At 40.9% G+C, this 15,119-nt stretch overlaps 1 protein-coding gene across 1 annotated transcript in view; it reads right to left on the reverse strand.

Moving 5' to 3' along the window:
- The window catches only part of taok2a (TAO kinase 2a), a 32,159-nt gene that overhangs the window by 5,765 nt on the left and 11,275 nt on the right, over window positions 1-15,119 (reverse strand). Inside the window, 18 exon segments of the mRNA XM_049561537.1 lie at window positions 170-409; window positions 611-814; window positions 2,713-2,738; window positions 2,741-2,761; window positions 2,764-2,839; window positions 3,002-3,171; window positions 3,174-3,237; window positions 4,648-4,776; window positions 5,044-5,253; window positions 5,487-5,657; window positions 5,765-5,846; window positions 6,287-6,380; window positions 6,471-6,562; window positions 7,256-7,369; window positions 8,339-8,435; window positions 8,536-8,581; window positions 10,130-10,231; window positions 10,616-10,687. Coding sequence (XP_049417494.1) covers window positions 170-409; window positions 611-814; window positions 2,713-2,738; window positions 2,741-2,761; window positions 2,764-2,839; window positions 3,002-3,171; window positions 3,174-3,237; window positions 4,648-4,776; window positions 5,044-5,253; window positions 5,487-5,657; window positions 5,765-5,846; window positions 6,287-6,380; window positions 6,471-6,562; window positions 7,256-7,369; window positions 8,339-8,435; window positions 8,536-8,581; window positions 10,130-10,231; window positions 10,616-10,687 — 2,010 coding nt within the window.

A 15,119-nucleotide genomic window follows, 5' to 3' on the forward strand; every position in this document is an offset into this window, starting at 1 on the left:
AATTCGAGACATCCGATTATTAGACAGCAAATCTGTGTAACAAACGTAACACCCCTATATATTTAGTATCTTAAGACCATGGTATTTCTACTGTTACTTAAGTAAAGGATCTTCTTCCACCACCTCAGTAATCTGAGACATGAACCCCCCTCACAAGTCTCCTACATACCTTGAGGCTCTTGGGCTGCTGCCGGACCTCCATGGCGTGTTTCTGACGAAGTTCTTGCTCCCGACGCTTGTTGTACTCCATCTGGTTCGTGAGCTCAGTCTGGTGTTGTGTCCGGATCAGGTCAGCCCGGGTCCGTTGCACTGAGCCCAGCTGCCTGAACTCCAGCTCCTGGGTGGACTCGTGGTGCCGCAGCAGCATGGCGCACTCCAGATCCTTCTGGGTCTGCTTCTTGTTCAGGTCCTGATGGAAGATGAGACAGAGGGAGAGCAGAAATGCAAGAGACATAAGGTTAACAACCACAGAGACAGTCAAAGGCAACGGGTTTATTGAAGTGGAAGTACTTAGTGTTTGACAAAGGACAAGCGCACCACTCAATCTGTGCATCTCCAATTTATTTCTCATTTTTTATGCATAGCTTTGGGGGGATTTTAACCATCGTACCTCTCTAAGCAGGTCCTGCTCCAGGTTGTGGCGAGCCAGCAGCATCTTCCTCTTATACTGGCGACACTGCAGCTCGTAGTACTGCCTCTGCCTCCGGAGCAGGCTAGCCTCCTCCTCCGCCTGCATCTGCTGCAGACACTCCTTCTGACGGATCAACCACTCCTGCTTCTCCCGCTTCGGAGTCGACTGGTTCTCATTCAGCTCCTGTTAAAAGTCAAAGAGTAAGAGGGGGCCCAAAGTGAACAAAAGTAGATCAATGTGGACATCAACTAATGCTGACTGTCCTGCCATGAAGATTTACTTGGCAAGAGCAATGTTCAAAAGAGGTAAATTCTTTTCTAGTTTCTATGTGCCAAAGTATGTGGCCATGATAATGCGATGTAATTATTTAGATATTAAATTAAAACAAGCCTGCAACCAATGCCCTTTGTGAAGATAAATTACAAGTTAACTCTCGCGTGTTCTGCACTGAAACTGTCCGGGTGCCGCACTGCCCCCTCTCTTGTTCCATCAACATCACGTTATTAAGTTAACACTGAGATAACTGATAACTGACATTTGTGAATCGATGCTCGATGGTCCACGTCCGCGTTGTGATTCATCTAAGAATCGATTATTTCCCCTAAAACTAAGAGATGTGTGAGCCAAGTGTCTCCTTCATGGCTGAATTTGAAGTTAATGTATGTAAATGCAGCTTTATATGTTATGAAAGATTTCATTTCAAGGCTTAATTTCATTGTACAACACTGTCACAATGAAATGTAGTTGTAGCCCCTCCACACTACACACACAGAAAATGTATTAACAGATATTTAAATAAGACTAAAACAGTACAAACTATACAAAAGCATGAAACTAAACCTTTATTTTAAGCAGGGAAGGGAATGTTATATTTTTTCCTTTTGCTAATCCAAACTACTCAGGAAATATAAATGCAAAATAAAGATCAGTGTGCAACCATCGTCAAGTATCTGTTTACTGCGTCTAAATTAGTGCTGCATGATTAATCTAATCGCAATTGCAATCACGATGTCAGGCTGTGCGATTACATAACCGCATAAAAGGCTGCGATTTGCAATTTAATGTAAATAAATGTTAACATGTGTGCCTGTGAACGTGACAGCGTGTGTGTGAGTAGACAGAGGGAGGCTGCTTAGTGAGAGAGCGGGGGGGGTAATCAACGCCTCCGCCCGCTCGACACAAGCATACTCGGGCGTACGATAAGCGGAGCGGACTCTGCGAGGAATGTCCGCAGTCATTCGGGCTTTCATAGTCGAGCACACTTCCGCGTTGTAGTTTCCTGTAAAAATGTCCGTGAAAAATCCCCGCGATGTGAAAAATACATGCCGAGCAGTCACTGGTGCGCGGAGCGGAGTCCGCACAGGGCTTGCAGACGTCCGCTTTGAGTCCGCGCAGACCTCCGCGGAATCCGTTCCGCGTATGTTCCGCCCGAGTATGTTCGGGCCTTCACGCGCATGTCGCGGAGCGGTGAACAAACCAAACAACACAATGTCAGGAGAAATTGAAAATATATGCCGTCTATGTAAAGTCAACTTGCTAATTCAGGAGCCATTACATGTTCAAGAGTTTTATAAAGCTGCTCAAACGCCACAAGTGAACGTTTCATCGGCAACGCGTAATGACCCCAGCGTACTTGACTGTGCTCAGTCTGTTGATGGTCATTTACACTGTCCATAACAATAACTATTCAGGTCAGGTCAGGTCAGGTCAGTGCCCCCCTGATATAATGTAGGGGAAACACTGAATCAAGCAAGAAGACTCATGATACCATTTATGTATTATATTGTAATCGCAATCACAAATCGCGATATCGTCCACTCAAATCGCAATCGCACATTTTTATAAAATCGCAGCACTAATCTAAATGAGCTGCAATCATGTTTTTAACACTAAAACACAAAAGGATGGCTAAACAACTCCAAACAACATCGAGTCTTAAATATTTCCAGTGAACACTTGGACCGCTGGAGGAGCAACAACTACATTTAGAGGACATGGGGTGTAAGTGCTATACGCATGTTCTCTGGTTTGAGGAATATCACCCATTGTCAACATTAGTTTTAATATGCGTTAGCTCTTACCTCTTTCAACTGATCCTTTCGCTGAGGTACTGCCGTTTCTGTGACTCAGTAAACTGGTCAATTCTTTCTTCTGCTGGCCCAGTATGTGCTGCTGGAACTTCTTCTCTTCTGTCAGAGCTGCTTTTGTCTGCAAGACAACACAAACAGAGGCTGAGGGTAAGAGGTTGGCTTAAAGAAACAGCAGTGCTAATTCAGACATAGCAGCAATTATGAAATGATCAAATTTCAGGTCAACAGGATAAAGGTGTGATCACACTGAGTCTACTGATACATGAAGTCCTGATGTCACCTCTTTCTCTAGGATGGCCTGGTGCTTCTTTGCCAGCTTGTCGGCTTCAGTGGAGAAGCTGTTCCTCTGGTTCTCCAGCTCTTTGTCCAGCTTCAGCTGATGTTCATCCATCTCCGCCTTCAGCTTGTTCTCTAGCCCCATCAGCTGCTTCTGGTGCTGCCGCCTCATCGTTTGTAGCCAGACATCTGCTCTCGCAGTGCCGAGCCCTGCTCATGTTCCTGAATCTGACGGGTTACCTGGATGAGGGGAAGAGGTGAACAGGTCAATACTGATGTTTGAAGGTGGGCGTTCATTTCAGCTGGCCAGCAGAGGCCTGGCAAACTGATGTAAAACTTGTTACAACTGCTGTCATATACACTAGAGTGCACAAAATGTGGCATAAAGGCATCTGGCTACATCTGCAGTGTGAAGTGGACCTGTTTGACATGGGTCGGGTCACCCAAATCACAAAACATACTCAGTGAGCCACGAGCACAGTTTAATTTGCGTACTCTTTGAGACCTCTGCAGCCACCACAACAAAGCCCAAACTCAAGTATAACAGAATCATGTCAGACCATAAAGGCTGACTTCAGGAAGGTTTCTTCATCAAATGGAATTTTGTTTGTGAAGCTCAGGATGAAGATAATGAAACCCTCTTCAGCAAAATTCCAGATAAAATCCCTAACTGCCAATTTTTTCCACAAAGAACCATGTTCTGCCTTACCAAATAAATTAATTTCAGGTCTTAAGAACCTGGGAAAAAACTGAAATGACCTGATAGCAGTAGAGAAAACTGTATGCAAGAAAATGTTTGTTTTGTTAGCAATTTTTGTAAACTAATAAAATACATATAAAAGCAAATCACAATTTCCTAAAGCCCAATTTTACATCTCCATATGTGCCGAATATAAATATTAGAGAAAAACAGCACATTCTCACAAAAGAATTTGGCACAAGAAAATGAAAACAATTAATCCATTATCAAAATGGCTGTTAAGAGTTTTGTCCACCAATACATCTGTTATTCAAATAAGCATTTCATCTCTAGTATTAAATAAAGTTTCCACTGAAAAACCTTTGTTATACTATCAGATAATGAGAATATAAGACAAAAATGTATCTATTCTAAGAGAAACTGTCATGCAGCAGTTGCAGAACAAAGGAGGGAAGAGCCCTTTAAACTGGAAAAAGAAATGCAGCTCAAAGTCCCATATGACATTTGCAGCTCTCAGTCTAACCTAGAGAAGATATCTGTACAAACCTGACTTTACTGAAAATGAAGCTGACATTTTTGGAGGGCAAAGACAAAGCATTAAGAGATTTTGAGATATTACATTAATAATCAGAATGCGTAAACTACTGAACACAAAGCTGTCTTACACCAACATATAAGTGCCACTATCTGTCCATGCCTATTACTGCAGTAATTAACTGCACATTATGAGTTCTTCCCTGCTCATTCAGGTGTGAGATTGTGGAGACTGGGCTGGCTGAATTCAATTTTCCTCCTCTGTAACAGCTGTGTGCTTGGCAAAAGTGTATTTAGCAAGAAACACTATAGCACTATATATTTGCATCTATGTTCTATGTGTGTGAAGTGTGAAGGGACTAAATCTTACATGTCGTTGTGCAAAAGTCAGATCTTTATATGCTCTCTGAACTTACCAAAGAAGCAGTTCGGATGGTAGCAAAGTGGTCACGGTTGCGGTAGTAGGCTCGACGACGTCCAGCTGAGGGAGCCTGGGGTTGGTCCATCTCTGGCTGGTAGGGGTCATCATAGATGTTATCCTGACCCTAAGGAGGAGGGTGAGTAAATAAGGAAGAAGGGTAAGACACTTTTTTTTTCACACACATAAAAACAAAACAAAACCAAATTTCTCAGTTCATATCTACACCCCCAAATCTGTTAAAAATGTTGAATTTGTCAACTGAAAATTTACAGGTACCAAACTTAACATAATTCTTTAGATAATGAGGAACATGATGAATGGTTGGATTTTTATTTCACAGATCAGGTCCAGTTCTGCATATTTAGTGCAAAGTGAACCTCTTGGTCTTTACCGTGGGTCGGTGGATGATGGAGCTGTTGGAGGTGACGGTGTGCTCGCCCTCCTGCATCATGGCCATCTCACTGCTGCTGTCATCAGAGGCATCTGCCAGACTGTTGACTGAGCTGCTCTGAGAACTGGCTGAGATGGACATGCTGGGCACTGACTGGGAGCTCTCCATGCTGTTAACTGTGCCTGTTCGCAACAGGTACTGTTCCACCTCCTGACACAAACAAACATACTGGATTTAGCTCCATATAGATATTTTTAAGGAGACAGGTCTTCAGGTTTTCATTTTTGTTTGCATGCATAATGTCTTTTTTGATGTGGTGTATTGTTTTCATATATTCATTCACCACAGACAGAAATATAAGCATAAAGTATGCCCTTCCTCCCTTTCCCCCTTTGCCAATACATAGGACTTCATCTCCATCTCCCCCTGTCCCTGCTCCTCACCTCCTCATCCTCCCCTCCCTCAGACACGGGGCCGTTCTGCTGCGTCTCTTGGAAGAGAATCTTCTTCATCTTGCGGTATTGCAGGTTGTCTAGCTCTCGCACTGCATCCTTGGTTCGTGCGATCAGATCCATGATCACCGTCAGCGGACGCTCACGGCACAAGAACCGATGCTACAGAAGGAAGGGTGGAAATGATGGATGAGCACAACAACACTCCAGAGGAGGTTTACGAGTGTTCGTTTTGGTGAGATAGTTATAATAATAAGATGAGTTCTCACATTCAGCAGCACATCCGAGGTAGGCCGGTCCTGGGGAATCTTCTGTAGGCAAGAGTCAACAAAGTTTCGGAAGGAATCAGACCTGCAGAGAAACAAGGGTTTATGTTATTTAATAATAGTAATAATACTGTAACACATAAAGATGAAAAAGAAATGACTGAAAACAAAGCAGCAGCATTTAAATTTGTTAGGTTGTCTGACAATGACAATTTTTTTTTTACATCCATTATCCCAAGAAGCTATCAAATATTGTTTTCTCTCTGTCACAAATTAACTAACTCGTTATCAAATTCATGGAGTCACCCCTCTCAATAGAGAAAGGAACAGAAATTGCAGAGGAGAAAGAAAAGAGACCTACATATCATAATCACTTGCAACAGGTAGATAATTAAATAATTTACAAAACAACTTATTATCTCAAGATAAATTGATAATTAAATGCAAAGAGTTTTTCTCACAATTAAGTCTTAATCTTGAGTTGAAATCAAACTAAAAACAGAGGAGACACACAAATATTCTTACCAGTGATTGGACTGAAGAATGGGGCTTTCATTCTGAGCGATGTGATATAAGGCACTCATAGCATTCATATTAAACAGTGGGGGCTTCCTCTCCGCTGTGGAAAGAACACATTGTCAGAATAAATTCACTGTCTGGATGTAAATACTCATCTAAAAGACTAAAAGGGTCAGACTGCAGCGTTTACCCAGCTCTATCGAGGTGATGCCCAGTGACCAGACGTCCACCTTGCCGTCATACTGCCCCTCATCCATCGCCAAGATCACCTCTGGAGCCATCCTGAAAAACACAATGCACAGCTGACGTCACTGATACAGAAAATGTAGGAATCTCATACTGCTATGACTTCATATCTCCCTTCTTTTTTATTGACCCTGAACTGCAGGAAAAAAAAAAATTATATTGAAACATCCTTAACTTCCCTTGGAAAATTTCAGTAAAATTTACCAACCCTTTGAAACGCTAGACATGATACATGATTTGTATCACAATAATCCATCTACAAAAGTAGGATTTGAAGGTCAAGTGTGTGGGATTTAGTGGCATCTAGTGGTGCACATTGCAACCAACTGAAACTTCTCCCATGTGACCAGCGTGCAGGAGGACTATGGTGGCCAGAGTGAAAATGCGAATGGCCCTTTCTGGAGCCAGTGTGTGGTTTGTCTGTTCTGGGCTACTGTGGAAAGGACATGGCAGACTCCATGAAGGAGGACCTGTTCTTAGGTTACAAAAACAGGACACTTAATTCTACTTGATTATACACTAATGAAATCATAGTTGTGAATTTTATATACAATTTTATACAAATATGTCCCACTAAATCCTACACACTGGACCTTTAAAGCACACAAAGAGCATTACTTGTTAGGATAAACTTTTCTAAGAGGAGAAATGATGGTCTATACATCCTAAAATTTCAACAGGTCTGCTTCATGAGTAAATGTAGTTGGTGTAGAGAAGGACAACACCCACCAGTAGGGAGTCCCTACGAAGGAGTTGGCAGGAGCCACGATCGAAGCAGAACCAAAGTCCCCCAGTTTAACCTGACCGGGCTCCGTCAGCAGGATGTTTCCCGCTTTCACGTCCCTACAGACAACAATCGGACATTAGTGCAAACAGTGTTCGTTACGTACACATTAAGATGCTACCTGAAGCATTTTTGGTATCAACATTTTAATCGAAAAATAAGTCAAAATGGGAGTATGCTGTACACAAACAGAACAGAATTACAGAAGGCATTTTTTAGTGTTTTCTTTTCCATATTATGATTTTAAACCCGTAACCCCGTTCCTTCCTCCCCAAAGGCTTCCTCCCAACATTGTTGCAGTGCTTTAGAATTCCCAGTCTTAGGATATGGGTTCAGCAGCCAGGATATTCAGAGTGCAGAACATGCGAGAGCATATAAAAAACACCTATATTTCTATGGAAATTTTCCAGGGGAATGGTTGTGTGATGATCAGGGCACAAACTTACTGCACAATTGTCACATATGATTCAACCTCTATAGTGCAATCTCACCCACAGGCAGCCGATCAAAGCAGCTAATCAGTGGTTGCCAGTGAGAGCAGAATCCATCAGAGCCACCTCTTACAGAAAATGTAAATTTTTCCAGATTTAGAAAGGACATAATGTTGCACAGGCAAGACTTTCATGAAGGGGGAATGTGGGATTTCAATAACAGGAGAATTCTGAAGCATTTTTAATATTAATATATCAATGTCAAAATTACCCGCAAAGAGTAGTAGAGCCTCAGGGACAAGTGGTATAAACATATAATTAAGTCAATTATCATTACAAATTAAAGTGTATTGAAGAGGTTGGTAAATGTCTCAATTTGTTTGTAGTCTTCAATAATAAGGTTGTAAAATAAGGGATTCAATTACACCTGAAGAACTCATATTTAGACTGCCAGGATGCCAAAAACATTCCCCTGCTTGTCTCAACTTGTTTCATATATATATATATATATATATATATATATATAAAAAATTCTTCTTATATCGTTGCCAGAAAGACTAGGATTTAAAGAGCCAACAACAATGAAAAAGATGTTACCTGTGAATCATGTTGTGAGAGTGAAGATATGCTAATCCCTGCAGTGCACCATGGGTAATAGCAGCTATTTCTATTTCCTGAAGTGGCTTTTTGTGAACTGCAAGGAAGAGAGGACAACAGGAGTCACAAACATTAAGAGGAGATGGGTGAATAATGATGTTTTAATAACTGATTAAGTGTTTGAGTGTTTAACTGACCTTCGAGGAGGTCCGAGGCTGAGCCGAGGCAGTACTCCATCACCAGCTGAGGGAGGAACAGTCAAACATGATGATTAGCAGAAACACACACACACACACTTTTAATTTTTTCACATTAACATTTATAATACTGCATAAACAATACAGATGTAGACGGTGGTGGAAGAAGTACTCAAATCTTTTATTTAAGTAAAAGCAGCAATACAACAGTGTATAAATACTGTGTTACAAATCAAAGTCCTGCTTTCAGAATGTAATAGACGCTTAAATTGTCCAGGTAAATACACATGTATGTATCTCAAAACTGTACTAAGTACAGTACTTGAGTAAACACATGGTACTTGAGTAAATGCATTGCCTGGTGGGTCCAGAAATTCAATCTCCACGCTACGAGTTCACTGATTCATGACAAGACACAGTGGTTTCTTGGTTGAAAAAGCAATCGATCCAATCAGTGCTGAAGGCTGACTAACGATTAGCCCATTAGCGCCACCCTGTCAAGCTGTGCGCCAGAAGCGATGAGCAGTAATGACAACAATGGTGACGCAACAGATAGAATAGACACTGCTATTAAGGCTGTACTAATTCTCAATATTGTCCGACATGTTTTTTGTTTTGTTTTTTTTACTTTGCCGCACTTAACACTTAAAACCTCAGCAAAACCAGTATGTTGGCATGGATGTGCATCAGTGTAGGGCTGCCACTAACGATTATTTTCACTGTCGACTAATCTGTCGATTATTTCTTCGATTAGTCGACTAATCATTTCATCGAAAAATGTGTTGAAATGTTGAAAAATGTCGGTCTGTCTCTAACAAACCCCAAAATTACATCATCTAGTGTCTTGTTTCGTATTCACGCCAAAGGGTTTTAGTTCACTGTCACGGGAGAGTGTGTAAAGCTGCCAATATCTGAATGTAAGAAGCTGCAGTAAGAGTATTTTGGGGCACTTTTATAGTGCTTTTCTATGAAAAATGACTCAAACCGATTAGTCGACTACTAAAATAGTCACCAATTATTTTAATAGTCAATTAGTCATCGATTAGTCAACTAATCGTGGCAGCCCTACATCATTGTGGACTTAAAACGATGTTAGATTTAAGCGGATATGTTGGTCTCTAGTGACTAGTTAGAGAATATCAAATCACTCCCCACAACGGAAATCAGAGTGGAGGCAATGTTGGACTAAAGATGTGAACGGAGTGTAACGAGACTGAGTGTAACAATTCAGTCTGGTGTCAGACAAGTAAATGTACTTAGCTACTTTCTACCACTGCTTGTAATAAAGGATGAATAAAATTGCACCAATGGTCTCTGTCTTTGTTAATTAAAGTTACTCATTAATTAAATATGCTGTACGTTTGCTGTTTCCAGCTCGCAAAGTAAGGATTTGCTTCTTTTCCCCCCTTTGTATCACTGCACATTAAATATATCTGAACAGAGAGAACAGAGACAGTTATCTAAGGAGACGCTGAAGAAACTTGTGATGGAGATTTTTCACTATTTTCTGACATTTGTTACAGATAATTTTCCATCTAAATAAGGTCATCCTATTGGATATGACAACCCTCCCACTGACTGACACCATACGTACCCATGCTGTGTGCTCTTTCAGGTAACATCCCCGATACTCAATAGTGTTGGGGTGGCGGAGTTTCTGCAGGAACTTCACCTCTTTAATGATGTCCTGCCATTTCTGTACATGAACACAAAACCCTCAGTGAGTCCTGATCTTGTATTTTTTGGCACATTTATACACACATTGTTATCAATAAAAAAATAGTTTAGTCATCAGTTACAATAACAAGACCAGATCTTGTTGTTTTTTTAGCATTTTACTCTGTCAAAAACAGTAGTAAGAAAAAAAATGTGTGAGAAGGTGGAGTTTTATGAATTCATTTTTCCAGAGTTCACAGTTAACAGTTGTAGACTAAGAGATAATACGGAGGTAGATTTAGACATTTTAAAACCAACTGAGGAGGTTAATAAGTAGAATATGACCCTTTCATTGCCTAACAGAGAAATATCTTGATAATTTCTGCAGAGAGTAAGTGAAGCATAAGAAGGGACAGTTTGTTACCTCGTTTGTCTGCTTGCCACTGTACGACATTTTCTTGATGGCCACCACCTCATTGTTGCGCACATCTCGAGCCTATTGGAAACACAATCATTATTAGTTTTAACACTGGAGGAACCAAGTTAGTTGGAGAAAAAAAAATGAAGAATGCAACATCATAGTACCATTTTTTATTAACACAAAGCCCTTCAAAATTAACTTAGGAAACTTAGAAAAAACAATAGAGATGTACCTATACCACTTTTTCCTTCCCGATCCGATTCTGATCCCTGAACCTTCGGTATCTGCTAGTGCTGGGCGATACAGCCTAAAAAAAAAATCTGATTTTTTCACAAAAAATCCGATTCACGATTTAAATCGATTTTTTCCCCTCCTAGTTAAAAAAAAAATTGCGGCCTGGTAGCACATACCTGGAGTCCAAAATTTTCAGCATGTGAATAAACCCTGGCTTTTCCACGGTAGCCTATATGGGCACCACATCTCCTGCAATATACATGGCAACTGCATCTGTGATCGCTTTCCACCGGACCCCTTTCTTATCATAGGCCTACAGCAGTGTTTCCCCTACCATCATATTTGATCACAACAGAAGTCATTTAAGGTTACCTTTCTATAGAACAGGTCTATACCTTGTCCTTTTATTAAACAAACTGAATAGCCTTATGTTACAGGCTGATCCTGATGTGTGTGGCTTGTGTGGGTGTGTGTGGAGCTGTGTATGTGTGTAGTTGATGTAGGAGGTATTAGACGTTAGTGCGCCGGTGTGGTGTGTGACGTCAGACAGAGCCCACTCTGAACTACGGGAGCCCAGCGTGGAGTGGCGGTGGCGGATTTTAAAGAGAATCTCGATTTTCATTAAAACAAATTGGCCTAAACTACAAATTCGCATTAATCGATAAATCGATATCGCCCAGCCCTAGTATCTGCCGATACCGAGTACCAATCCAATACCAGTGCGTAAAATAAAAATGGATGGGATATGAATTGTTCTATGTCTCAGCTCCTAAAACTATATAAAATATTAAGATATAAATACATAATAGTAGAATGAATGCCATAAAACTTTTTTTTATTATTAATATTCAGTGTTGACACAGATCAAGACACAGGTTAAGGTGCAGCCACACAATTTGGTAAAAAAGACATTTTAAAGGCTACAGTAGAATGCTTTTCAAACTCCTCTCCGTTTCCGTTTTGTTTGCCTGTAGCGTGAGTATGCGTAATGACGTGAGGCATTATGTGGTATTGGATTGGTCATGGGCTGTACTCGCCGATACCCGATACCGCATTTTAGGCAGTATCAGGGGCATTTCCGATACTGGTATCAGTACAACTCTAAGAAACAAACAAACAAAAAAGAACATCCTATCCAAATAAAAAACTAAAACTTATTACTAAATAAATTACTTACTAAATTCACTGGTATGGGATATGAAACACAGTCCAACATTGCACAGAAACTAATTCTTTAATTTCTATTTATTCAGGGAAGCTTCACTGAAAGTCCCGACTACACTAACACAGTTTCACACATTCACACCTGCAAGCTGCCCAGCGTGATAACAGTCTGACCAGCTGGGTTTACTGATCTTGCTTAAGGGTAGATACCTTGGGGTGCTTTCATAATTCTTGCATGATTACGCTGTGAATATTCTAGTTTACGCAAAAGCATCTTTTCCAGAGTAAAGAATGCATGTTAATTTTACGACCACATGGTGGTGCCAAAAGATCAACTGGATATGTTCAGAGAGCTGAGAACAAAAGATGTACACGATGATCCATTTAACAACCAAACTACATTATCTATTTCTGAATAAAATACAGGTATTTTCTCAAATCTATTTAAAGTGCCTAATCCTCCACAAGGGCTTAATCCTAAATCCCAAGCCAGGATGCTGCTATCAGACACCACATGAAGTCATGCTGCACTCAGATGACACAGACAACATGAAGTCCTACTCCAGACTGTAAACAACAAAGCGATGCATCATTGTTGTTTCTGCTGAGAATAATTCCCACAGAAAAATAACATTAAATATGGAGCCAGATGAGCTGTACAACCCTCTTGAAATAAGGTTATTTTGTGATCTGGATGTTGTTGTCAAGGGTCATTTAAGGCCAGCTGTCCCAGACACACAGTCTGGGCTCTGAGGAAATACAGTATAAAGCTGTGCCACTCTTGTTAAATTGATGCAAATTGATACACATCATCTATTTTTGTAGCACATCTCTAATGGCCTTTTAAGGATCCTCTGAAACTCAGACATTCAGCGAGAACACTGTGGAGGTGTTAGTCTACCTCACAGCCTGAAGAATATTTTACAGGTAGAATGAGAAACACAGCTTAGTGAAAACACACTGTGTTCCCACTGTTTTGATAATTAGGTGGGGACATTTTCACATTCACAGTTTCCTTATTAATGACAAAATGCAGATGAGACAGAATTTCTGTCTTTAAGAAACCCACACAAAGCAACAGTGGTTACAGCTCAGGCTTCTTGGGCTTAGTGTATATTGTTTCTAAAGGGAATGCTTGAAAAACCAGATAAAGATCCTAACAGTTTCATTATCTTCACAATAATCACCACATTGGAGGCTGCAGGTACACCACGCAGAGTATCTGGTTGCTTTATACTTGCTCACAAAACAGGAAAGTAGCTACAAACAAGAAGAAGATAATCATATTTTAACTGTTTGCACGTTTGCTCTGGTTCCAGATCTCTGAATCACTGCAACTAGTGCTTGGCGATATAGAGAAAATCAAATACCACAATATCTTTGACCAAATACTTTGATTTTGATATTGCAACAATACTGCAGGGCTGACTACTAGTGCTTCCACAAAGTATTTACACAATGGGATTTTTGATAAATCAGTAATGTGGATATAATAACTCAATATGTAAAGGTGAATAATAGAACAGAACAGTCTGGTAAGGTCCGAAAATTACAACACTTTACTGTAATGCAGCCTTTAAAAACCAGGAAAAGACAACCCTTACAAACTTACAATATCCAAAAGCTAACACAATGTCTAGTCTCATATTAAAGGATAACTTCGGTATTTTTCAACCTGGGCCCTATTTCCCCATGTGTATGTGTGCGTATGATTCATAGGTACAACTCGTTCTAAAATTGGTTCAGTATTGAGGGAGGCGGATGCAGCCGGCAGCCACGAAACAAGCTAAAACGGTAACAGGGGCAAATGCGTCGCGTTTAAGTGTGCTTTTTTCAACACTGACCGGTTCAGATCGCCGTTCAGATACCCTTCATTTCCTCTGGGCTGTGACATCATCTCGCGAGAGCTTTGCTTGTTGCCAGAAGAAAACAGAGGAGCCATGCTGAGCGCCACTCAGAGTGGCACTGGTTGTCCCAGAGTACAGTTGAGAGTTTTACTGCATCGATTAAAAACAGTGGTTCGTGTTTGTGCTTATCCGAATTGCAAGAACAGGATGTCGCGCAACACCCCGTACAGCTTTCATAGGCTGCCCTTGTCGGACGGCGAGATGCTGAAGTTGTGGCTAGTCGTGCTACAAATGGATGCTAACACTCCTGTCCCGACACTGCGCCTTGCAGACCATCGGGTCTGCAGTGCTCACTTCTCCCAAGATGACTACTGCCAGCCGAAGAAGAGAAGACATCCAATCCCGTAACACCTCTTCCTCAAGAAAACGGCTGTCCCACGAGTAGAGAGAGCTACACACAGTGATGGTAATGTTATATAAACAATGTTCGAAATGCTTAGCATGCTATTAACAGCGATAACACTGGCGATCTGAACCAGTCAGTGGCAGAAAAAAGCACTTTTAATGCGCAAACTTATACGGGACGCATTTGTCCCCGTTACCATTTTAGCTTGTTTCCCGGCTGCCGGTTGCATCCGCCTCCCTCCATACTGAACCAATTTTAGAATGAGTTGTACCTATTAATCATACGCACACATACACATGGGGAAATAGGGCCCAGGTTGAAAAATACCAAAGTTATCCTTTAAGATAGATAGAATATTGATATACATTCCCAGGCCTTGCCATCCACATCACTCATATGTGCTTAGTGACAGCTGTATCCACCGGTTTGTGCAACCTCATCTCCTTGCATGGCTTTCTAGCTACATCCATGAAAATTAGCAACAGAAAAATGGCCACAAAAATGACAGCAAGTCTCAATGAGACTGACACAGTTGTGGTGACTCAATAAAAACTCTTAAACTTAACAATTTCTGATTGTGAAAAACTTCATGTTGTTCCTCATGATCACCATCATAGCATCCTGACAACTGTAAATGACTTCAGTAGGTCGGAATTGGGAACATCAGCTGCTACTGATCAGTTAGGGCAGAGTAAAACAAAATATTCACCTAATCCTTTAAACACACCTTTGCAAAAGTATGCTGCATTAGAACTATCTGTCAGATAGACGAACAGCTTTGGAAGCCTCCAACAATTTCTGCAACTTTGCGAAACCGACAATCTGACGTTCACACCCACTTCGCACAGTGATTGGC

This window comes from Epinephelus fuscoguttatus, linkage group LG19 (assembly GCF_011397635.1).
Source record: "Epinephelus fuscoguttatus linkage group LG19, E.fuscoguttatus.final_Chr_v1".
Lineage (NCBI taxonomy): Eukaryota > Metazoa > Chordata > Actinopteri > Perciformes > Serranidae > Epinephelus > Epinephelus fuscoguttatus.